At 49.3% G+C, this 25,030-nt stretch overlaps 1 protein-coding gene across 3 annotated transcripts in view; it reads left to right on the plus strand.

The window, feature by feature from the left end:
* LOC118001898 (SPARC-related modular calcium-binding protein 2) overlaps positions 1–25,030 on the plus strand; it is a 157,065-nt gene that overhangs the window by 64,823 nt on the left and 67,212 nt on the right. For 2 of the 3 annotated variants that reach the window (XM_034992075.1, XM_034992074.1), the window contains exons 4-7: positions 464–563; positions 11,522–11,569; positions 14,667–14,717; positions 16,182–16,256. In XM_034992075.1, the coding sequence (XP_034847966.1) occupies positions 464–563; positions 11,522–11,569; positions 14,667–14,717; positions 16,182–16,256 (274 nt within the window). Of the gene's footprint in view, positions 1–463; positions 564–11,521; positions 11,570–14,633; positions 14,718–16,181; positions 16,257–25,030 lie in introns of all 3 variants that reach the window. The other variant, XM_034992073.1, reaches the window with a different exon arrangement.

Here is a 25,030-nt window from a genome sequence, read left to right on the forward strand (position 1 = left end):
GCCAGGGACACCCTGGGGGCAGAGGGATGCCTGAGAGACCCCGGGGGAGGGGAGTGTGGGAGGGATGCCGAGGACACCCTGGGGGCGGAGGGATGCCTGAGAGACCCCGGGGGGTGGGAGGGACGCCAGGGACGGGGTGGGGAGGGATGCCGTCCCCCTCCTCCCGGCTGCCGCGGCGCAGCGGGGGGCGGCCGAGCGTGCCCCGGACGCCCTGGGGCCCAGCTGTCCGGCGGCCGCAGGATGCGCGGCTGCGCTCGGAGGGCGGGCGTCCCGCACAGCCGGGCAGCCCGCGCCCTGGCCCGCAGCCGCACTGGGGCGGCGGTCGCGGGGCGCGCTCGCTGCGGCCCGGGCTCAGGCCGGGGGTCCTCGCGGAGGTGCGGGCGCGCGGGGGGCAGCGCGTCGGGGGGCAGCGCGTCGGGGCGGCGCTGACCGCCCCCCCCCGTCCCCGCCCCGCCGCCCGCAGGTGCAGTGTCACAGCTACACCGGATACTGCTGGTGCGTCACGCCCAACGGGAGGCCCGTGAGCGGCACGGCCGTGGCCCGCAAGACGCCGCGGTGCCCGGGTAGGTCCGCGCCGCGGCCGAGCCCCCACCGGGCCGGCCCGTCTGGCCGGTCACCCGCCCGCGTCTGCGCACCCTTGGAGAAATCCGGTGCGGGCGGTCGCGGCGAGCCCCGGGAAGCGGGTTCCGCCTGGGACAAAGCCCCAGGCCCGGGGGACACTGTTCCTAAGCCGGTGTTACCAGCGGAGGATCTGGCCTGAGCGCTCATAGGCTCTTTGATTCCCGCTCTGAGTTTTTTAGGAATGACCACAAGGACTGTAGTCAGCAGGGGAGACGACCGCATGTTTCCTTTGGCAAAAAAAAAAAAGACAAAGAAAAAAGTTGTGGTTTTATATGTGTATGTTTGCAAAGAAAAAGAGGACCATTCTCTGTGAGTCCATTTCCAGATGGTTTATTTGTGTTCCTACTCGTAAGAGGGCCTGATGCACCAAGGCATTAATACTGCCAGGACTATAACCTATGAAATGGTCGGCTTTCCTTTAATATTTTACCAAAATTGATATAAATGACACTGGCCATCTTTCCTGGAGAATGTTTCACAGCTTGAGTTGTGATTAATTGGCCGGGGTGGGGGGATTATCAGGCTGTCTCCGGAGGGATTCCTGATCTTTGCATCAAGGTTCCTAGACTAGACTTGAGTTAAACTGTCGAAACAGCCACAGTGATAACAGAGCACAGAGCATGTTCCTGATTTTTCATGTAAAATGTTGAAACATTTGCATTTAGGATTTACTTTTAGACTTATTGTTTTTAAAGGTCAGACATCTTACAATTAGGAATTCTGTTCATGATTCAGACGTTTACACCAGGAGCCAAGGCACAGGCCAGAACTCACTTCAGCATGATGACATCTGTAATTAACAGTAACATGAAACCTAATATTTCCAGTGACTGGTCATCACTTAAAAGCCACGGGGTGTGCATCATGTGAAATTAAAACATATTTATTTTATTTTTTTTAAACATATTTATTTTAAAAAAAACTTTGGTAATTCAAGAGCTAAAAATTGCTGACAAATATTTTTAGTGAGCTAACATTTGCACCTAATAATTCTTTTATGAACTCATTGAGTAAATGAAAGAAAGAGGAAAATGAACACACGCCCTCTCTGTGTGTCCCTCATTCTGGGAGATATTGTCATATATGCATTTTATTTTGGGCATGCGGCACCACTAGGCACCCAGCCTTATTTTACAAAGGAGAAAGCCGGGGGGATGCCCGTTTCTGTGATTTTAGCAATACTGTTAGAAAATTAAGTTGTGTCTGAAAGATCTTTATTGGAAAGCCATGTACAAAATTGGCTGCATTTCCTACATTCTCCAAATAGTACTTTGTTTTTGGAATCAAACCACTGTACTGTCCAATTACACATTATTTTTTCAACCAGGTACCAGAAATTATAATTATAGAAATTATAATTTGACTATATAGAAATGCTGCAGTCCGTGTGGACTTTTTGGTCCCACATGGTGGATTATGGAAAACAGTGTGCTTAAAATTAAGTCTGGTATTTCTTGCGTGGGGACTGTGGGCAAGGCTCAGTGGGTCAGGTCAGACTTGCGGTGAAGGCTGGGGGCTCTGCTCTCAGACTCGCCGTCTGCAAGTGAGCGTCTCTTTTCAGTCCTGGGCGGCAGTTCGGGGCTGGGTCACCTCACAGCTGCTCATACTAGACACGCTCTGTAACTTCCAGCGCACCGTGGAAAAGGTCTACCACCCCCCCGCTGCATCATGCTTTTATTCTGCAGGAATGTGGGTGTGGGAGAGCAGGTGCCTGTGCTCAGAAACTCTGCAGACTTTGGGGAATTGTTGAGAATGTCTGAGGCCGGGGAGAGTTCCGGGACGAGTACGCTCACACACGCGTGCACGATGCACACACAAACTCATAGTGCTCAGTCACACACACACCCCCACACAGCCTCTCTCACACACACACACAAACACGCAAGAACACTTTATGCCAAACTTTTGCATAATGTACTTTAACTTCTTCCCAGATGTTGACAGAGCCTCACAAATAACGCAGCCAAGCAGGGCGATAGGGCATGACTCTGCATGGGATCGTGATGCTGACATCACCACGGATGACCACATTTTTCATCTGCAAACAGCCAGGCGCTTGTTCTCTAGGTACATCCTCGTCTCTTCACTGGTACATGAGCGGGTGCGTCCTATGCCTAGTGCACATTACCCACTCGCTGTAAACGATGGGAGTGGTTTTCATCCGTTTTATTAAAATCAGGTAAGCCTCAGGGTTCAACAGTTATCTTTTGCCCTGGAGTTCACACCAAGCTTACCCTATAAATACACGCTATAAAAATGTGACAAGAGATTTAAAATGTGGCTATAAACAATAGCTATCGCTTAGAACATGCACGTGTGTGTTTATTAATGAACATGTGCAAACACACGATGAGGCAAGCCGTGGGGAGGAAAGCAGACATCCAGGAGTTAGCGAGGTGTCCGATCTCCTGCCCCCAAACACTCCACCTTCTCACTTCTCCCAGAAGGCCCTTCAAAAGGGGGAGTATTCCTTTATTCCATAATTATGTATTCTTAAGCCATTAATACAAAATATCCAAATTCCTACTAAATTGATAAGGAGAATTAGATGAGACACTCTAGCAGAAAAATGGTCAAAACTCCTGAACAGACAGAGTTTTATAAAGGAGGAAACCCTAACGACCCGTGAACACAGGAGAAAGTGTGTAGGCTCATTAGTACCAGGGAAATGCAAATGAACTTTGCAGTGAGATTCCCCTCCGCACACCCCCCACCCTGACTGGCAGCAACGAAAAAGTGATGTTTGGTGTGCTGGTGAGGACACGGATGCACAGACCCTCCCCCGCTGGGGGCGCCACGGGTGCAGAATCTGCTTGCCCCCCACGCGTGGGTGACGGGATGCGCCGTGGCTCCGGAGACATGCACTCATGTTTGCAGCAGGAGACACGCACGGAACGTCCAGAGCCACGTTTGTGATGACAACCGGATCTGGGGAACGGCTGGATGCCCACGGTACCCGAATGCATGGACCACGTGGTTTGCTCGGTTTGTGAGGACGCACGGCTCCGGCGGGGTCCTGAGCAGACGCACCACGGCACAGAACACAACACACGAGTCCATTTAAAATTCAAAACCAGACAAAGCTCAACTCCAGCACTTAGAGAAACATCTTTGGGTAGAGAGCCACAAAGACAGTGAGGAAGGGGTTATGGTAGGATCAGGTCAGCGGTTGCGGGTGGGAAGGGAGGCTTTTGACTGGAGAGGGGGTGGGGCGTGGCGACTCCTGCCCTGGAAGCTTCTTCTCTGGATCTTTGACAATAGTTTATCAGGCTGTGCGTGCACGTGTATGGGTAGGAGTGCAGAAGTCCACAGATGTAAAGAGATTTGAAGAGTTAAAAATGCAGATGTCCCTGGAGAAAGTAGCACACTGACTTGAATCCTTCTCAAAGTTATGCATCAACCTGAGGGGATGGATGGAGGGAAAGGGGTGGGGAAGAAAGGATGCACCGTGGCTGCATGGGAGGGATGGGGTGGAAGAGACCTAGGTGAGGATTTGGGGGCGACCGGCATTCCCGTCTGCTGTCCTCCATGTTCTGGAGGAGAGGGGGTGGTGGCTTGCTGTCCCCTGTCAGTGTCACCACTCTGCCCGCGCGCGAGGGGACCCGCCAGGCGTCGGGAGTCACAGCAGCTCGGATAGGAAGTGCTATTACTTTCCAGTTTACAGGTGGGGGACTCTGCCCAAGGCCTCCGTGCTCGTAAGCTACAGAGCTAGGACTTAAAACTTTTTTTGTCTCCATAGCCCACATTTTCTGCCAAATCCAATAGTGTAAATTCATGGGCTGTGAACTCCTTAGAATATGTATAGCTCCAGGTGTGAGATCCACGAGCACATGGAGGTTTTGTCCGGCTCCGGCAAGGTACTTAGAGGACAGGAAGCTACGTGCTGTTCCCCACCCAGCACATCAGCTCCTCGATGCTTCTGAAAACCCATCACTGGCTTTAATCCACACGAATCAAGGACTGTCCCTTGGGCTGAGTGCTCTGCTCAGATTTTCACAGCTAGTGAGTCATCAGCCTTGTCTTTCCAGCCATGGCCACGGAATGAGTGGCGCTCAGGCAGGGAGAGGCAGAGGCTTCCGTGGAGGGGCAAGTTTGGGAGTGGCAGATCCTGCCCTCCCGAGACCCCTGTTGACACACACTTTCCAATGACTGAATGGCCTAACATGGTGATCCCTTAACGAGTCATGAGATTCTGCTTTAGTAAATCATAGTGTATGTGGCCCGTTCACCTAGAAACTCACGGAGAGCATCCAACGTTACCTTCCTCCCAAGGAATCCACTCGTCTTTCCTTCCTGATTAATCTATTGAGCATCTGCCAGGCAAGGTGCCCTTGGTCTGTTGAGGGCCCTGCAGACATACATGTCATGGGCTGGGAGAGGTTGGCTTGCTGCCTGAGGATGTGAACAGGTGAGGACAGTTCTGAAAAAGAGGGACACGTTGGCCTGGCATAACAATGGGGCAGAACTATCTTGTTCCCACATTTATTCTTGAGAGTGTGGCTCCTTGCTTCCCTCCTTGCTGTGCTTGCTCCTGAGGCAAGCACGGAAGGTGAGCGTGGAGGATGGTAGGAGCTTTCTCCCTTCTGGGGGAGGGCACTTATGTCCATGGCAAACAGCACATTGCCTTGAGAAGTATTTAGGACCAAGAAGCTGCTCTTTGACCTGCCTCCAAAGGCACTCCAGGCTTTGCCCTGCCTCAAAGCAGGTGTTTCTTGCTCATGGCTTGGAGATTTATATGCTCACCAATCCCTGTTGATTTATACCCCTGGGTTTGCAGATGGCTTTCTGCTCAGGGTCTTCTCTTGCATGGGAGATGGCTCAGGGGATGAAGGAAATGATAGGGAGCCCACCGAGCATTTCCCCATCCCCGGTGCTGGTAAGGGGCCAGGTCAACATGCCTCCGTCTATGCACCACTGATTTATGTTTATTCTGTAAGGATTTTTTTCTTTTTCTTTTCTTCTTCCTTCTAAAGATTTGAAGACTAACATTGCTGGGGGTGGAGTAGAACTCAGAAACAAAGGACTTTTCTCCAAGGGAGGATTTTTGTAGCTCGCCTATTCGCTATTATTTGGAAATAGCTTTAGGGTTTTTAATCTCATCTCCCTTCTGTAACTATGCACCGTGGCCAAGAGCTTATTCTTGGCATGAGTACAAAGCAGTTTGAGACACTGTAAGCTGAACCTACATGCAAGAATTCTTCGTATTACAATATCCCCAGAATCTTCGTATGTAGCTTAGCTTGAGGTATGTGTTTGAAGTCAGCTACAGACGTGGGGATACAGAGCAGAGGAGGGGAGAAGTCCCGCGTCCATGACTGAGGCCCGCCTGAGAGCTGCCCCCCCTCCCCCTTCTTAAACCAGGGATGGTTATGGGGAGAGTTGTCCCAAGCAGGACGGAGATCCTGCTCAACCTGACAGCCCCACTCCCCGCGTTCCGGTGCCTTCTCGTGGTGCGGGACAGAAAGCCAGCTCTCCCGCCCTGCTCGTTCCCTGGCAAGTTTTATAACGTCAAGTGTTCTCTCTCCTTCGGTGTCCATTACTGGAGGCGTTGCATTTCTGTGGACAGGAATGAGCAGGTTAGTGGTCCTTTCCTGGGGCTGATTGCTTATCTGAGCAACTTCTCGGTTGGGTTTGGGAAGGTCCAGCATGAATGACGGAGGACTTGGGGTTAGATCAGATCTCCTCTCAGTACATCGTCTACGTGAGTTTAACTGTGATCCTCGAATTTGCCCGTGATGCCTGCAGTTCTGGCCTCTCCCGGAAATGGGGGCACTTCACGTTTGTATGAATATCCTAATCATTTCTGAAAATGTTCACTTGATAGAGAGAAGCTAACTATTTTTTTCATTTTTCACTAATGAATTTCCCTGGCGCTAAGTGCAGGAACCTGTGCAGCTGAGGAATTTGAAAGAAACACCCAGAACAACTGCATTTCCAAGTATTGAAATCAACAACACAGCCACACCTGGCTTCTCAAGTCTCTGGAGCATTTCTTTGTACAAATTATTGAAATGCAAATTCAGAGTTGCTTTGTGTGAACTGCAGGGTTACCAGTCAGAAGGAGCCCTTTTTTCCCTCAAATTGGCTTTCATTTAGGCTTAACAATTCTCTTCCTGAAAAGTGATAGTAAAGTAAAATATTTCAGTGCATACTGGCAACGGAATAAAAACAGACAGCTTTAAGCAAGAGTAGAAGGTGCACAAGGACGGAGCCTGTGGGCCGTGGGGGTGAGAACCAGCGTGGGTTACTGTGGCTGCCGAGATTTGCTCTCGAGAAAAATACAAATCATCAGGGACGACTGCGACAATTTTTGAAGTCCTGAGGAAATTCATTTTACATCCCTAATGAGATAAAATAAGAATTTGGTATAGCCAACACAGGGTATGTAAAATTTCTGATAAAATTTCCAGACGGTGGATGCACGTGCAATTGCACACACGCACACGCACACGAGAGTGGGGGGGGAGGGGCAGAGGCAGAGGGAGAGAGAGAATCCCAAGCAGGCTCCATGCCCAGCAACATGACTTGAGCCCAAATCAAGAGTCAGATGCTTAATTGAGCCACCCAGGCTCCCCTCTCTGTGAATCTTTTAAAGCCAGGATTCCTCAGGCACTTAACAGAAATCTCACGCTCAGTCTTTCTGCCCTCACTCTCCACCACTGGGCCTGTTTGCTGCTAGGAGGGTCAGCAGACCTGAGATCAGAGGGGCCACTGGAGCTGGCAGAGGTTGGGTCAGCCTTCACAGGTCACGCTCGGGCATCCTGACTCTGAGTCAGGGTCTTCCATACATGGGCACCACGCTAGATTCTGCGGAGGCCAAGATGATAGGAAAGTCCCCACGTGGGGAGGTATGTCCTCGTAAACAGAGGATGTGCACAGAATAAGGGGGACGAGTAGCTTGCAGAGCACACTTGTGGAGTATTCTCTTGGACATGCCATGCCCCACCGCCCTGCCGGCCTCGCTCTTGACTCACGCTGCTATCCCCTCCCAAGGGCCTGTTCTCCCCTCCATCTTCTTCAGGGGCCTGCCTGTCTGCTCAGCTCCCCCAAGGGCTAATGGTGCAGACTTAGATCCTGGCTCTGTCACTTGCTGGCTAGGTGACCTGGGGCCAGTTAGTCACCTGCCCAGATCTCAATCTCCTCATCTGTATAATGGGCATAATGATGGTACCTACTTTATAGGGTTGTTGTCAGCAGTAAATGACTTAATGGATGTGAAGTACTTAGAACAATGACCAACACACAGTAAGAACTGTATGGATAGCTGTGTGCACGACTGTAGTATATATACATTGTTTCAGTAATTTCCATTTCACACTTATCTCTGCAAAGTAGATGAAACTTTTTAGTGCTTTATCTCTTGCATTGTTTGTCGGCCACACACAATGAGCGTGTGTTGAATGAATGAATGAACGTGGTCACGGAGAGAGGGTGCCATCACCCGGGCTCACTGGTGCCCTGCCTGACCGCTTACTCTGAGTGGACACAGCATTGGTGTCTGTCATGCGCAGACCCTGTCACCGTCTCTGCATGTAAAATACTCCTATGTGAGGACAGAGGCCACAGGTGGAATATACCACAGACGGGTGACGGAGCGCCTGAGGTATTTCAGGTGAACATTCATTGTGTGCCTCTTACCTGTTGGTTTCTCTGCCGTTTCCTTCAACCAGTGAACAGATACTCCTGACACTGCCCATTTTGCAGATGAGGGAATGGAGGCTGGGGCAGGTGGAGCCTCCTGGCATGTAGTGAATTTGTTCTCTGCCCAGGTTCTGCCCTTCTCCCTGCACCGCTAGGCCTTGTGGTGTTTGCGGGATCATTCATGGCACTGCAGGCTGTTCTGACCAGGGAATGAGGGGCAGACACAACCAGCCAGGGCCTGAGGAAAGCCCGCTGGCTTGTCCCGCGGCGGGAGGAAAGGCCTGGAGGGGGCAGTGAGTGTGCTTTCAGAGAGCACAGCACCAACTGGGTCACTCAGAGTTCCAGCAAAGAGATGCGTGTCCAGAAGATGCAGGAGGAACAGAGCCCCTGTTCCTTCTATTCCTTTTCTCTGTCTATTTTCCCCCCATTCTGTGTCTCTTTTTTTTCTGAAGCAAGACCATGTGGTGTCGTAAATCTGCATTTGAATGTGAGATTTCCAGAAAGGGATGAATCACTGTGGCTTAACTGGGCCCGGAAGGAGCCATCCATTCTGCATGTTGGACCTGTGCTCGCCTGCAGTGGGCGACGTCACTAACCCTCTCCCTTCTGCCCGGGCCACACACACCTTCATTGGTTCTAAAGCTGGGGAAGGAGCTTGCGGAGACCACCAAGGCTCAGCAAGACATGGCACCCTCCGGTGGGGCTGTTCCGGCAACAAGTTGAGATGCCTGAGTGTAGCTGGATTTGAACCAGGTGCTCGGAACTACAGCTCACATGATTTCCCCGGGAACCGCAGGTGTTGATCCCCCCACATTGTGTTTTTGTGGTTTCCTTCACCGGTAACACATACCCTCATTGCTAAAAAAGCCACGTCTTAAAATAGCACCTAAAAGGGTTGAGATCTCACCAATGGAGGGAATTCAACTGTGTCCTTTGAGAGATGACTCTGAGGAGCGGTGTTTCTGTCCATGAGCAGGGGTCAGGTCTCGAAGGTGCAGCCGACCAGCCTGTGGCTTACAGAGCTGTTCACCGTCTCCCAGGTCCCCCCTTTGAAGCCCTTTTCCACACCTACATCCTAGAATCTCACCTGTCCCAAATGCTTGGGGATTCTTCAGCAAATCCTTCAGAAAACTGTAAGGAAAGAGTAAGAGCTGCTTTCCGGTTTGGGGTTCATGGATTCTAGTTGGCATAGCCGTTCTGCTGTGTGGAGAGTGATGTTCAGCTCTCTTCTACGTTCCTGGGGACAGGACATTGCAGGGAAGGAGGTGAGGTTTGAGGGAGGCTTTTTGTCTAGAGGAAGATGAAATAAAGAGCACGTCTGGATCGTCTTTAAATTCTGTTGCAAAATACTTGAATCATGGAGCAGCTTACCAAGGACACTTGACTCTGCTTTAAAATCACTTCGTACTATTAAGAACAAGATGGAATTATTTTTGTGTGGACTGGTTTGAGTAAATACCAAGTGAATTTCAGGGGCTGGTGAGAGAGCTCAGTGGTGGTTGTTCTGGGAGAAAGCGTGCCCAAGGGTGCAGGGAGACACTGTCTGAATGCCCCCGGGGCCTCGGCCTCAGCCTGCGAATCCACAGCTTGTGGTCCTCAACCCTCTGATCACAAAATACTGCTTTAATTCGGTGGAGAGGCTCTCTCGTGTGGGGCATCGAACGACTATGTAGGATATTTACATTTAGCTCAGAATATTAAAACCTGAATAGTCACAGTCAGAAATATTACTGAAATATTATCATTTCCAGTCCAAAGTAGAAAACATTTTTTGACTCATTGCAGAAACACATGATAACAGTAAGCTGACGACTAAGGACAGTTAAGCTCTTTAAGAAATCTGGATTTGTGGAGAGAGGCTCGAAGGGAAAAGCAAGCAAAGTAGGGCCCCAAAAGCTTTAAGAGAAGGCCACACACTGGGGCCCTTTTTCTATGCCAGGGGGTTCTTAGCCGAGGTAGAATCCTGTGTTTTGAAGCCTGGAGGCAGAAGGAACAGCTGGGAAGTGGGCACACCGCGTCCTTCCCGTCCACTGGAGGACTGAAACTTCCAAATGCGCGTCACTCAGTTGATTCTTAGACTCACAGCAGGAGGAGTGGGGGCGTTTCCTCCCGAGCTGGGTGGGAGGTCCACGGTGGACCCACTGCTGGAGAACGGTTTATTGTGTGTGCATTTTGTTCCTTGAAGTAAACCTGCTGACTTAATTTTGGGAAAAGATGTGAGAACCTGTCACCTTCATGTGATTTCCGCCAGTTTTTCGAGAGAATGAATGGTCTGTGCAAGGTTGTGTTAACTTCTCTGTCCTGTGAGATCCTTTCCTATGATGAACTGCTGCTGCATTTCCTATTATATTACTGTTAAATTCCAAGAAACAGCATAAACATTCTTAAATGTCATGCAGTTTATATCTTTGGCATAAATGTTGGTTTGTATTTCAACGTCACATTCAAAATTATAAAACAAGTTAATGGGTTTCACGTTCTGTGTCGTGAGATGTTTTTGCTAAGGAGTGCACCCCAGCATGAGACTGGTAATTCTGAGTGAATCCTGCATGGACGATTCTGAACACAATCAGCAGGTAAACTCCAAACTCATTCTGAACAGAATTTTCTTTTTTTTTTTATTCCTTCGAGTAGGTGTAATAATGGTGAGGGAAACAGTTAATACTTGTTGCAGTTTTGAGCTAATGGGGAAGAGAGAGCCACACCTCACATTTGTAATGCAAACCTCTCAGTTTAACATAAATGTTAGACATGCTCTCCTGAATTATTTCGACACCCTTCATGTTTTTCCAGCATTCTTCCACAAAAACGCAGTTCCTCAGTTTTCTTTCCCGTAGGACAAAATCCAGCTGAAACCAGGGTTTTATTTATCTTTGGTCGCATAACTTTTTATTATTTTAAAAATGTTTCCCTTTTTAAATCTAATTCATTCTGCTGCCTCAATATGGCAATGTATGTTAAGGGGATTAGGACAATTTTCAAGTGAAGAAACTATGATATATTGCATATTAGAGTGTATGTCCTCATATACAAGGCCAACTAGTTAGCAGCAGAAGTAGGAACTCATCTTCGGTTTGCTAGTTGAGGGCCTGTGACTGCAGATGACGTTGTCACCTCAGGGTACTAGATGGCTCGTGTAATTCAACTAGGAAATGACAAGCACTGTGAACTAATCAAAGTGGAACCCAATATTTGCGTAACAACTATTGATGACCATTTGAGGGCCAAAAATAATTTATTCCTTATTTTCCCCCTTTAGGTTCCATAAATGAAAAGGTACCCCAACGGGAAGGCACAGGAAAAACAGGTAACTATCTTAAAATGAATTTCTATGATGATAATATATAACAGCCAGTTCAATCAATGCCTTAAGTTAAAATTTGAATGTGGACTACGTGATAGGGAGAGCTGACACAGTTAATTACTTATTCATTCAGCACACATGTATTTGTCCCTTTGGATGGCCAGGGACCTGCAGGTGCTGGGCAGGTAACCCCCACACCCCACGTAAGGGCCTCTCAGGCGTGGCTCGTGCCGGGACCCCTGATGCTGGCAGGTGCCTCCTGTTGTCTGTACCTGTGGGGAGGGCTCCAGCGTGATGTTCTGCATGTAACTGTGGAGCATGGCAGTCACTGTGGGCCTCTGAGAAAGACCTCTCAAAGCTTCCTCATGAGAAAGAGGGGTACGCTTTCCCGCCTGTGACCGTCACCTGCTCTGGGACTGGGGCCAACAAGAACCAGGTAGAGCAGCTAGCCGTCTGCTTCTGGAACCACTCCTAGCACCTGGTCCATCTCACGCAGGCTGTGGTGCACCCCCAGGGCCTTCCACGAGCCCCACGTTTTCTCTTTGCCCTTCCCGCAGTCATCGTCCTGTGGACTCAGGGATGTGTTTTCTGCCTTTATCTTATATCAACCTTTAAAGTCAGAAGTCGCTTTCAAGACAAAATAAAAAATTTTTAGTACCAAAATTTTAGGTAATTCTATTTTTTCTGACGTAGGTTATAGTATATGACCCAGTAATAAAGGAAAGTGATATAAAGCCAAGGAGACCTGAGTTTCACTCAAGTCCATTCCCACAAGCATGCACTGAGGCTGTGGCAAACACTGTCCCTTCCTCGGAGGACGGTGGGGTCCCTTAAGTCATGAAGATAAACACAGGGGATAGGCACCTGGGACAGCACCAGCCTGTGAGGATGGTGTGTGAGGGGGCGTGGTGGGAGCGTGGGCAGAGCAGTCTCATGAAAGGGGAGGCGGTGGGTGGGCGTGGAGGGTGTGGACGTGGGGACGGGTATGATGTGGGGTAGAGCAGCCTCATAATTGGGGAAGATAGCCCGTTTTCTAGGGGGAAGACAGTTGCAGGCAGAGTCAGAATGCTGGCCGGAGTGAGGGCTTACATTTGGAAAAGAATGCTAAATGAACAGCTTGGATTTGGGTCTGTAAGGTCCCAGGGTGGGCATGTCAGTATTTTCTAGAGAGGAGGAAGGGACAGTATTCATGATTACAAACATCAGTCAGATGCTCAAGGGCAGAGCTGACAAAAGGAAACGCTTCTTTAGACGCGGTTTCCTGATGCAGGGCCTTGCAACACATTGTTGAACCTGCTGTAGAAGTTAAAAAAAAAAAAAAAAATCCCTAGGGAATCGGTATGTGGGCACAGGAATACATTCCTTTTGCTGAAGGCTCTTCATCTACAGACATGTACACAACAGAGAAAAATGCCTGAAATTCAGCCACACATCTGGCTTATGGATAAAAACGAGGCCTTTGCAAACTCTAGTAGGGAAAACAGAAAGCACACAGCTCTCCACAGTTTTGTTTCATTTTCTTGAGGCGGAGTTCAGTAGGTGCTGGTGTGTTTGTTACATTGGGACAGAACTACACACAGGCCCCGAGCGTGGACGGTGGTGGAGGGGGTTCATGCTGACAGCAGGGGTAGGGCCAGGGCCGGGAGACATGAGGGCCCCTGGTGCCGGAGTTGGGGGCTGAGGGAGACCTGTGGCAGCTCCCTCAGCGTCATCCTCCCCGTGGTGCCCTGAGCCTCAACCGCTGTGAGTGAGCTGGGTTGAGTTTTTAGGTTGGCTCGGATCCAGGGATTTTGGGAACAGGCTGGTGGCCCCACAGTGGTGACCTGCCTAGGCCTCAGTAAATATGTCCAACACTAATAATGTGCTTGATTGATGTCATTTCAAAGGACTTCTAAATATGTTAAGTATACTATAGCTGTGTCCCCTGTTTAATTTTAGTTTCTGGAAGAAGATTACAAAATGGTCAATGGGTTTACAGTTACTATCAGTATTAGAACTTGGGTTTCTCAAATAGGCAACATTACTTTTTTTTTTCAGTGTTCTGATAGAAAGGAAACTTTTTTTCCCCAAAAGATTGTTCTGTGTTAAAGTTTTTAAAAAAAGGCTTTTTGGTTTTCCCCCAAAAAGAATTTATGAGAAACTTCATTTTTATTCTTCAGACATCTGGGAAAGTCATGAATCACAGATAAGCCTTATGGCTGGTCCTTATCTCTCCCACTGTTTATTGTATTTTAATCCTGAAATTATTATATAACAAAATCACATGAGCAAGCTTGAGTGAAAAGCACCAGACTGGCTCTTGGGAGCCCCACAAAGTGCCTTGTGACTGCACCCCTGGCAGGGACCCCGCTCATCCAGAGCCGACTGCCAGCAGCTCATTCTCCTTGTCTTCCTGCTATGTCTCAGAACTCTCTAGAACTTTATGCCCTACCAGGGAACCCACAGTCAGTTTTTCTACAAATTAAATAAAGATTATCCACTGGGATCTGTGCCTCCAAAGAAATGATATAGAGTGATATTCTAACCCACGCCTGTCCCCAGCTCTGAGACGTTGACTCTGGTCCCTCCATGGGTTCCTTCCTCCAGCTCCTGCAGGGGTGACGGAGGGGCTGATGGTGCAGGGGTGCGCAGGGCAGCAAGTCAGTTATGATTCTTTGATCCTTGCCTTGCACTTGGGAAAATGGGGCAGGGGGCAGAGCAACGATATCTGGCTTCCGCCAGCCCGCCCCGGCCCGTCCCTCTGGTCACCCCAACTCGCTGACTCTGCCGACGTGAGCCCCCTCCCATGCTATGTTCCCTGGCTTATGTTATTTCTGCGTCTTCCTCACCTGTCTGAGCTGCTCCAGCTCCCAGGGACTGGCCCAGCACTTCCCTCAGGGTCCCGGTTCCCAGCCTGCACTCCCTTTACGTGGCAGCTCACCGAGGCTGCTGTGCGGTTTCAGGGAGCCCCTGCCCTCCGCTTACCTGTGCACCTGGGGGGGTGGTTTTTGTTGATGTGTGGGGTGTATGCAAGCCCTCAGCTTCCATCCTGTATGCACACTTACTGAACTTACTCTCATAATTGTAGTCTCCTTGCAAATCTTTTCCGTTCTGAATTCAGATGATGCCACAGCTCCAGCGCTGGAGACTCAACCTCAAGGAGATGAAGAAGGTGAGCCCGGGACAGAACAGGCTCTGGCTGGGGGAGGACAGTGGGTGTGCACCGGGGCAGGCATGGGCCTGGGAAGTGCGGGCGAGTCACGCTGCTGGGAGTCCACTCAAAGTGGACTGGATTTGGCCGCTTGCAACTTTATGAGGGCTCCTGCTGTCTTTCCTCTGACTTTGGAGCAGGCTCGTGAGTGTGGCCATGGTGCTTTCATATAGCACAACCCAAAGGTCTTTTTTTTGAATCAAAATTTGAGTTGAAATTGTATAATTTGGATAACATAAAGTGTTTTATTTCAAAAGGGCGTAACACATACATCATGTTCCCTGTTCGTATATCATGTCTTTCCCATCATGTGTTCACCACAATGCGGTGCATGAGACGAGATGTGTGGGGTCACATGCGTGCATGTGTTTTAAAGGGTTTTTGAACTTTGTAATCATGGCAAGGATGGATTTCCTATTCTTAGCCTTTCATAAGTTGTCTTCGGTATTTGCCAATGGGTCACAGATTCTCAGTTTGAAAGGAATGAGGGTTTGAAGGCAGAGTGTAAGGAATGCACATGATAAATAAATCAGCGATTGGAAGGCAGAGTTACATGGTGCTCTGCAGAGAACGGGAATGGGAAAGGCTCACGTCTGCCACATGTATCATTAGCTCAAGGAGTCCTCAGGTGCCACTTCACAGACAAGAACGCTGACGTCACGGGTCGAGGTCACAGGCTGAGAGCCGCAGAGGACGGCTCTGCCGCAGTTTCTCAGGCCCTCAGTGTGACTGACGCACACGGCTGACCCTCAGGGGTTTGCTCAGTGGTATTGCAGAAAAGGATGTGTTCCTGAAATGCTTTATGCAGAATTGTGTCTTCCACGTTGTAGTTTGTAGTGAATCTTCCCTGAGCAAAACCTCCTGTGTTGCATGAATACCCATCTTTTTTTTTTTTTAAAGATTTAATTTATTTGACAGAGAGACACAGCGAGAGAGGGAACACAAGCAGGGGGAAAGGGAGAGGGAGAAGCAGGCTTCCCGCGGAGCAGGGAGCCCGATGCGGGAATCGATCCCAGGACCCCGGGATCATGACCTGAGCCGAAGGCAGACGCTTAACGACTGAGCCACCCAGGCGCCCCTGCATGAATACCCATCTTTACTGCATGAGGGTCTGTTTCTGTCAGGGCTTTTCTCTGAAACCCATTTCTTTTAAGTGGAGCCAGTCTGGATCCATATAACTTTTATTTACACTTCCGGATGAAGAAAGGGGAAAAAAAAACATGCTCAACTTTTAAAAACGTGTATTATTCTTTCCTTTTGTCTCACATATGTAATCATTTTAAGGGTTTCTTTAAAAATGTACGATATGTATTTATTGAGCACACTGACTTTTTGGCTTTTAGGTTACCTACTGAGATCTTTAATTAAGAGACTGTGTTTTCATGATGCATTAAAAATAATTATCATTTTGTTTTGGTTTATTAGATATCGCATCACGTTACCCCACACTTTGGACTGAACAAGTTAAAAGTCGGCAGAACAAAACCAATAAGAATTCAGGTAAAAGGGGGCCCAATGTCACTTTGTGAGGAGTGCTTTAATAGACGTAGGAAGTGGTTTTGTTTTCTGGAAGTTAAGCATGTAGTCCTTCTTTTTCTGCGGTTTTCAATGAGTCATGCAAATAATTCTTGTGACTTGACCACCAAAATATAGTTCAGATTTTAGTGTTTTTATGAAATGTTCTGAGTTCTTTAAAAGGGTTCTTTGAAAATGTCAAGGAAATGATAGCTTCAGGTATAAAAATAGAAGTATTTGATAATAGGTGTTTGGTTTTGACCTAATTTCAGAGATGTCCAAACACTTGGCTAATTTAGTTCAAAATTCTCAAAACTATATGGATTGATTTGCTACAAAGGACTGTTTGGCAGACTTTTACGTTTTAAAGCTGTTTTGATGTTTGGAGAGGTGATGGGTTGCCTCCTGTCTGGTTCGTGACTTTTGCTGGTTTCGTGAAAGCAGACTCCTTCTGTGATCTTTGTGCTTAGTGGATTGTGTGTGTTTCCTCTGGCCTTTTCAAATGATTTTTTTGTATAAATACTTACTGAAAGAAAGTGTCCTTGCAGGTTTAAAGTATCCAGCTGCCAAGGGACCACAGACTCTGTAATAACAGGAATGTTCTGTGATGGGCCTCAGGTAAAAGCCATTAGCATTCACAAAAGCAGCCTTAGAACCACAGCTTGATTACCTGTGGTTACATGTTTTCCTTTCAAGAGTGTTTTAATGCCCATTTACAGAAAAAAAAAAATTCAAAAGGTTTCTCAAAGTTCAGGATACCAAGAATAGTTTGATTCTCTTCCCCTACTGCACCCTTAGGTGCACCCCCAGGACTCCTGATGGGAAGCCCCGAGTCTTGGCTATTCTGCAGCCACCTGGAAGCCCCAGGGCAGACTCTCTATGGTGGGAACGGTCACTGACTCACCACCCAGAAGGCAACACGAAGAATGGGCCGCAGAGGCACAATCGGAGGGTGGGCGCGGAACATGTCCGATGCGTTCTTGTGCGGCTTCTGCCCATGACGTTCCCTTTCACTGCCTCACTACCTCTGGCCCCACATCTTTTTATTTATTTATTTTTTATTGTTATGTTAATCACCATACATTACATCATTAGTTTTAGATGAAGTGTTCCATGATTCACTGTTTGTGCATAACACCCAGTGCTCCATGCAGAACGTGCCCTCTTTAATACCCATCACCGGGCTAACCCATCCTCCCACCCCCCTCTAGAACCCTCAGTTTGTTTCTTAGAGTCCATTGTCTCTCATGGTTCGTCTCCCCCTCCGATTTCCCCCACTTCATTCTTCCCCTCCTGCTATCTTCTTCTTCTTCTTTTTTTTTCTTAACATATATTGCATTATTTGTTTCAGAGGTACAGAACTGAGATTCAACAGTCTTGCACAATTCACAGTGCTCACCATAGCACATACCCTCCCCAATGTCTATCACCCAGCTGCCCCAGCCCTCCCACCCCGCACCAATCCAGCAAACCTCAGTTTGATTCCTGAGATGAAGAATTCCTCATATCAGTGAGGTCATATGATACATGTCTTTCTCTGATTGACTTATTTCGCTCAGTATAACACCCTCCAGTTCCATCCACGTCATTGCAAATGGCAAGATCTCATTCCTTTTGATGGCTGCATAATATTCCATTGTATATATATACCACATCTTCTTTACCCATTCATCTGTCGATGGACATCTTGGCTCTTTCCACAGTTTGGCTATTGTGGACATTGTTGCTATAAACATCGGGGTGCACGTACCCTTTCGGATCCCTACTTTTGTATCTTTGGGGTAAATACTCAGTAGTGCAATTGCTGGATCATATGGTAGCTCTATTTTCAACTTTTTGAGGAACCTCCATACTGTTTTCCAGAGTGCTGGCCCCACATCTTAATGCTCAGCTACGTTGTTACTGCCCAGGACATGACCCGCACCCCTTCCAGCTACAGGTCCTGCAGGGCTGAGATGACAGGGGGAAAAATCCAAAGGTTTGACTATCAGATACATGTGTACAAGTGGCAGGGAAATCTAAGTCATATTTCTAGAATTTGACTTTTTTTTCTCAGAAGTGACTGGGAAAAGATTTTCCTATTGTATAAAGATATCAACATGCATCCTTCTCTTATGAATTGTAGAAATGGGCAGTTAGTTTTGTTCAGTCTTGTCACCCTAATTCCAAAAGTGATCTCATTAGGTTTGCCCTGTGGCGTGTGATTAGCGCATGGGGAATGAACAAAACGTTGTATGTTTTCCGTGGATCTTGGAAGCTTCTCATGGGAGAAGCAATGTGGCATTCCCCAAGCTTAACTTGAAGAACACATGTAAAATTATTCTGAATAATGTCCCCGGTAATGTGCGTTTTTCTATAAAAGCCATTTGAGTTGTCAGAGGACATGATTTCAGGTTTTGACAGAGTAAGTTGCTTGTGAGCTCATGGAGCAAGCACGTCTCTGGGTTTCACTCATCACGGGCTCTTTTCAGGCCAACAGCAGGCCAGGCTGCCGATGCGTGGTGGGGCTGAAAATGATGTTTCAGGAAATGCCAGTTTACCTAAGTCACCCTATACTGTAATTTGATTTAGGTCAGCCTAAATGAGCAGAACACAAAAAGATGACATTCAATTGACTATGGACATGAGGCATGAAATTACTGGATTCTGTCAGTTGTCTAGATATAAGTTCTTTCTGAGGGTCCAAAAAAAGACGAAATTGGTATTTTACAATATTAAAATAGTATTTCATTAATTAAGTCTAACAGTGAAACAGCAAACAACCATAAGGTTTGCATAACAACCACTGTTGTTCTTGAGATTTCAAATGTAAAACGAGCTTCATTTGTATTTAATTTTAATTTTTTATTTCTTTAATTTTTAATTTTTTTATTTTGAAAGAGAGGGAGAGAGAATCTCAAGCAGGCTCCATGCGGGTTCCATCCCAGGTTCCTGAGACCATGACCTGAGCCAAAATCAAAAGTCAGAGGCTTAACCGACTGAGCCACGCAGGCGTCCCTAATTTTTATTTTTAAAAGATACTTTTACTAATGATCTTCTATGATAGAAGTAGGCACATTTGTTTAATAGAGCACAAATAATTTGTGCTTTATTATTCTGTATTCTTTTTAAAAATTAGCTGTTTGTCCTTACTTATTCATGCTCTTTCACGGAAGAGGCCAGACTGGGAATGTATTTCTCTTGCTCCGATGTTTCTTTATCAATTAAAAGTCCCTCTATTTTTTTCCCCGTGAGTTTGTGCTAAAATAATAGAATATTACTTCTGCTACTAAATACATAGAATATGATTGTATAATGAGTGTGTATTGTGTGCCTGTAGTTAGTGCACCTTGGAGCGTTCGGTGAAGGAGTTCGCTAGGAGGGACCTTTCCTGCAGAGGAAAATGTAGTTCTCTTGTCTTTGAACATGTACACATAGTTGGTACTCAAGGAGTGTTTATCTATTAAATTAGTAAAGAGTTTTGCCATCAGAGGTTCCATTGGCTCTCTGATGGTATCATTACATTTTTTCCTAAAACAAACTAAATGAAGCAAACAACAACAACAACAAAACCAGATAAATAACTAGAAAAGAGAATTAATTTAAGTTCAGTTTGACCACTGTACTTTTATTAATCAAAATTCAATATAAATATAAATGAAATGGTCTCTTGGTGATTCATTTAGCAAGAAGAGCATTGCTCCCATTATGTGAATCATTATACATCGATGAGTAAAACGTAAAATTGTGTTTTAGTTAAGAATGTACTGAGCACCTGGGTGGCTCAGTCAGTTAGGCGTCTGCCTTCGGCTCAGGTCATGATCCCAGGGTCCCACATCGGGCTCCCTGCTCAGCGGGGGGTCTGCTTCTCCGTCTCCCACTACTGCTCCCCCTGCTTGTGTTCTCTCGTGCTCTCTCTCAAATAAATAAATAAAATCTTTTTAAAAAAAGGAATGGAGAAACTCTGCGGGTCAGTGTGATGCGCTGGAGGTTTGGGGGCGTCGGCAGACGTCCGCTCACCGCTTCCCGCCGGTCCTTCCCTCCTTCGAGCAGGGGAGCTGTGTGCGAGTCCCTCGTGTGCACTCCTGCCCCGTCCGCTTGGCCCTCGGAACAGGCCAGGGGGGCTGGGGCTCAAAGGGGAGTGGGCCTGCACTGGGCACGAGGGTGGATGGACCTCTGGGGAGCGCAGAGCACCCTCTCCCCGGGAGGGGCTGCTCAGGGGCGACAGGTGGTTTTTAATTTGAGAACCCGGAGGGTTGTATCCACTGACCCCGGCGAGGCTCCAGCTCCCCTCAAGCTTCCCACCTCCAGCAGGGCCTGGCTGCCTGGCTGCACAAGAGTTCCCGGGTGAAGCAGAGACGGGTGACGGGGGCTACGGGGACTGAGAGACGCAGGAGGCCCAGGGCCGCATCTGTTTCCGGGGGCCGTCACGCGGAGCGTCCAGGAGCTGAGATGAGGGGAGGACCACCGGCGGACAGCATCCAGCTGGCTCCAGCCATTGGCCTCTGGAAGGAGGACAGGGTCTGGGGAGGCTGGAGGCCCCGGCCTGGGGTGCGGCTCGCACTGCCCTTGCCTGGAGGAGCAGGAAGTCAGCTCCCGGCTGCAATCTGTGGCTTCGGCTCCGTGAGAGCAGAGTGAGGAGCAGGACCTGGACCCGCGGCGGGAAGGCCCCCGGCAGGCTCGTTCTGCTGGCGGGCGAGCTCTGCGCGACTGGGGCCTGCACCTTCCTGTCACCGTGGGCCCGGCCCCCGCGGGTTGCCCCGAGGGTGTTCTGTCTGGTGGGAGACCTTACGCCTACTTCTCCTCTGAGTTCTGTCGTTTCGGGGCCCGCCGGTGGATTCTGCAGTCGCCCACCTGGGCCTGGGCACTGTCGCCTCTGCCCTGAGTCAGCCTCGTGGCGCAACAGGTACGCGCTCCCTTGGGCAGCGGCTCCACTGGGCTCCGTTTCCACACAGTCCGCGGGGAGCAAAGCAAAAGCAGAGCCCAGGGGGGAACAGAGACGGACTTGGTGGCCTGAGTTGTCTGCACAGTGATGCGGCTCAGGGCCCGCCCGGCGCCCCCGCCCTCCTGCCTCAGCTCCTGCCCTCGGCCTGGCCTGAGAAGCCTCTGTCCTTCAGGCCTCCGGTGTTCCCTGCCTTGGTGACGGTCCCGCCTCCAGGGACCTGTGATCACCGGCCAGGGAGACAAGAGACCAAGTGGCTAGTGGTTCTGCAAGTTGGAGAGGAAAGAATTATATGCTGGGAGCTGTTAAACCCATCAGGAAACCCAGCCTGAGCTCTGTGCCCACCAGGCTGGTCCAGTCCAGGGTTCCTGAGCTGGGGGCTGCCAGGACGCGTGGGCCCTAGAGCTCACACTCCCCTGTCACGGGCAACTGCCCCATCCCCCTCTCCGGCACAGGAGGAGGTCCCTGGGGGTCCGTCATACCAGCATCTCAGGACAGAATTCCTGCGACCGAGGCCCCACGAGCAGCCTCCACGCAGTCCCGGGCCTGCCCCTGTGACCGGAGCCTGAATGTGGAGAGACCAACCGCACGCCCAAATCTCCCAGTCCCCAGGGCCCAGCAGCTTCTGACTGACGTGGAGCCCAGCTGCCTGGCCACACCCTAGATATTTCTGAGATGGTATTTTGTAGATGAACATTTAAATCGGCGGGCTCCGAGTGAAGCAGGTTGCCCTCAAAATTCAGTGGGCTTCTCCCAGCAAGACGGGGGAGCCTCAGATGTCAAGTGCAGGCGTGGCATGGGGGGCGGAGGGTGAACTCCGCATCGCCAGGCAAGTGACGCGGTTGCCCTCTCAGGGAAGACCGAGGGAACCCTACCGCTATTTGCTTGGGGCCCCCACGTTCCAGTTAAGTCCCTCCCCGAATGTGGACACTGACTTGTGCCCGGGGGCAAGCGGGACTCAGGCCCACAGTGTGTCACGTCCGGGTGGTCAGTCGGAGGGTGTGGGCCCAGCATCAGGGGTGTGCCCGCTGCCCTGCTCTGGGGGAAGGTGAGGGGTCGTGACCTTTCTCTGTGTTGGGGCAACAGGCTGACCTTTCTGGCTGCTACCTTTAATGACCTGGGGCTGCTGGTGGATTGAGCTGCACCCGCCGTGGGACGTGCCCCCGTGGGAGACAGTGTTGCTGCCCACGGCCGTGAGCACAGAGGCAGCCTGGCCCCTGGAGCTGTGAGCACCCGTGTGGGTCCCGGATGGCTGAGCTCTCCTCTCGGGGCCCAGGTCACAGCGCTCTGCTTAGCCCTAGTGGGGCGCTGACCCAGGGCGCCGTCCAACCCTGGGGGCCGTGGGCCTCGGGACACCGGCAGCCTCTTCGAGCAGCTTCGAGGGAGGGTCCATGGGGCAGACTCCGTGGCACTTGGTGGTCTGTCACTGTTTCGCATCCGAAGTTGGCGGTGCAGCGTGTCTTTTCTCTCTCGGCCTGTGGCTCTTCCAAAAGCCGGGTGCCGAGATGGCCCTTTGGAGACCCCAGGGGAGAGCGCAGCCTGGGGCCGGGTGGGCAGCCTTGAGAAGCCTCTGGTTTCACTGGTCTTTTCGAGTAGTGCCTGTGGGCGGGAGGAAACGTGGGGCCCGCTTCGTCCTCTCTGACGTCCTCCTCCCACTCGGGAGAAAAATGTTTCCTCCCTCCTGAACTCTTAAGAACGGCTCTGTTTTACATCCAGGGGATGTCCGTGATGCCCACGATGTTCCACAGTTTTATGGGACCCCCTCAGTGGAAACATTCTTCTGCTTTCTTCAGAGTTGATAATTTTTGTTTTATTGCACATATTAAAATTAGTGCCAGAAGATAATTATCTTTTGATTCTGCTTTAAATCATGGTAAATTGCATTCCCTTGGGAAGAAGTAATACCCATTATGTTTTCTTTATCGTTCCTAAGTTTTAAAGTATTCGTTCTCCCATTTTCCTTTTTATTCTGTTTTTCAAACACAGGATTGCAATAACATCAAGATACCAACTAGATTCTTAAGTGATAAAATCTCGGTTATTTGCAGAGATTTAAGTATTAAAATAAATCCAGTAACTTCTTTTAAATGTGGACTGTAAAAGTATATTATTTTTAAAAATATTAATTAATCTACCCAAAAGTGTGCATAACTGAATTTATTCAATTTTTCCAATTGTAAAGGGGAGTTTTAATTTGAAGCATGTGTAATTCTTAGATTTCAGTATCCAAACTGTGGTTAAATAACCGGGATGCAACATTTCAATGTGAGTGCAGGAAATAGTAATGAGAACAAGCACATCACACCCAAGCTGCTTGAAAACACATGCCGGCCGTGTGTTTATCCAAGCTTCATGCTCTCACCATGTAAAGATGTGCATCTACTTCTCCATTGAATTGATGAGGTCTGGTATTAAATAGAACCATAGCTACAATTTAGAGAAAGCTATGCATCTGGCAAAGTGTCCTGTGTTTTAGTGGATAATGTAATCTAATTTGTGTCTCCAAAATCCCTAAGTAGCAGATGCTTGGATTTAGCCCAGATTTGGGGTTCCAGATTTCCTACCGCTGCATTGCAGATCAGACAGGTGTGTTTGGTTTCAAAGCCGGTGGGCTTGCCATGAAATTACTTTGGTCCCATTCTCTGGAAGTCGTCCCTGTGCTTGAGAGCAGACTGGGCGGCCTGGCCGTGGTGCACCTGCTGTGAGCTCTTCACCGGGTGCAGGCCTGGACTCTGGGGGCGGGGGGCGGCCAGTGAAGTGACGTGATGGGAAGTAGCACTGGGCAGAAGCAGGTGTCAGGCCGGTGGACGGGCCATAGGTGTGAGGACAAGGAAGGTGTCAGCGTCTTCACTCTGGAAACTGAAAGCAGAGCTGCCCCTTCCTTGCCATTTACGGGGTAGGGGATGCACTGGGTGAGTGGAGGCGCCTGCAGAGAGGCAGGTACACTGCGTGCCGTGAAGGGCTCTGGGGCGCCATGCACACACATGGTGTGCGTGGGAACACTGCAAACAGAGCAGGTGACTGTCCCTTCTCTGGGTGGCTGCGAGTTAGCTGTGGCCTTTCTTCCAGCAGAATCTCAGCTGCTGCGAGAGCCTCCCTTGGCCTCTGTGATGACCTGAGGGCACAGAAGGTCACTGGGGCTGGTTTGGGGTTCCCTCTGCGTGACCCTCATCAGCTCATCTCTCTCTGTGTGTCAGCATCTCATCTTCAAAGCGGAGCGTGGAGACCGACCAGGCAGGAGTCGGACCACGGGTGTGAAAGCCCTGCCGGCCAGTGGGGTCATGCGTGTCAGCAGTCCCAGGGTGGACTAGTTCCCAGTGGCTCACATCTCAGGCCAGCCTCTGACTTTGCAAATAACAAGAGGATGCTCCTTGGGAATCCTGTGCGTGTGTGTTCATTGTAAAGTTACTAGAGACCCATGCTGAGAAATCAGGAGCGAGAAATTGTAAGGACAGGACAAATAACAGATGCCCCGAGAGAGGGTTTGCTGGTTGCAGTGAAATTCATGGGTTGTCTTGAACCCTGATGTGGTTTGAAGGATGAGCTTGAATGAAATGTCTCTCCTTGTTTTTCATGCTTAGGAATAGAAATTTGACAGAACAGATAACCATGATCTGTCTCTATGGTCTTCCCATCAGTTAGATTAAAGACTAAATCAGAATCAGTTCAGCTCATGAGCAAGAGAGGGTCTTCTTGGAAATGACTCACAGTTAAACGAGATTAGATTTCTTGCCTTCGCCCACAGGGAGAGCAGAGGGGGCCTTCTGTCCATGGCTGTCCTCATCCGAGCGTGTCCGCATGTGGCCTCTCCCTCCCTAGCTGTGTGCAATTATTTGTC

This window comes from Mirounga leonina, unplaced genomic scaffold (assembly GCF_011800145.1).
Source record: "Mirounga leonina isolate KUSES-001 unplaced genomic scaffold, KU_Mleo_1.0 Mir_55, whole genome shotgun sequence".
In the NCBI taxonomy this organism is placed as follows: Eukaryota; Metazoa; Chordata; class Mammalia; order Carnivora; family Phocidae; genus Mirounga; species Mirounga leonina.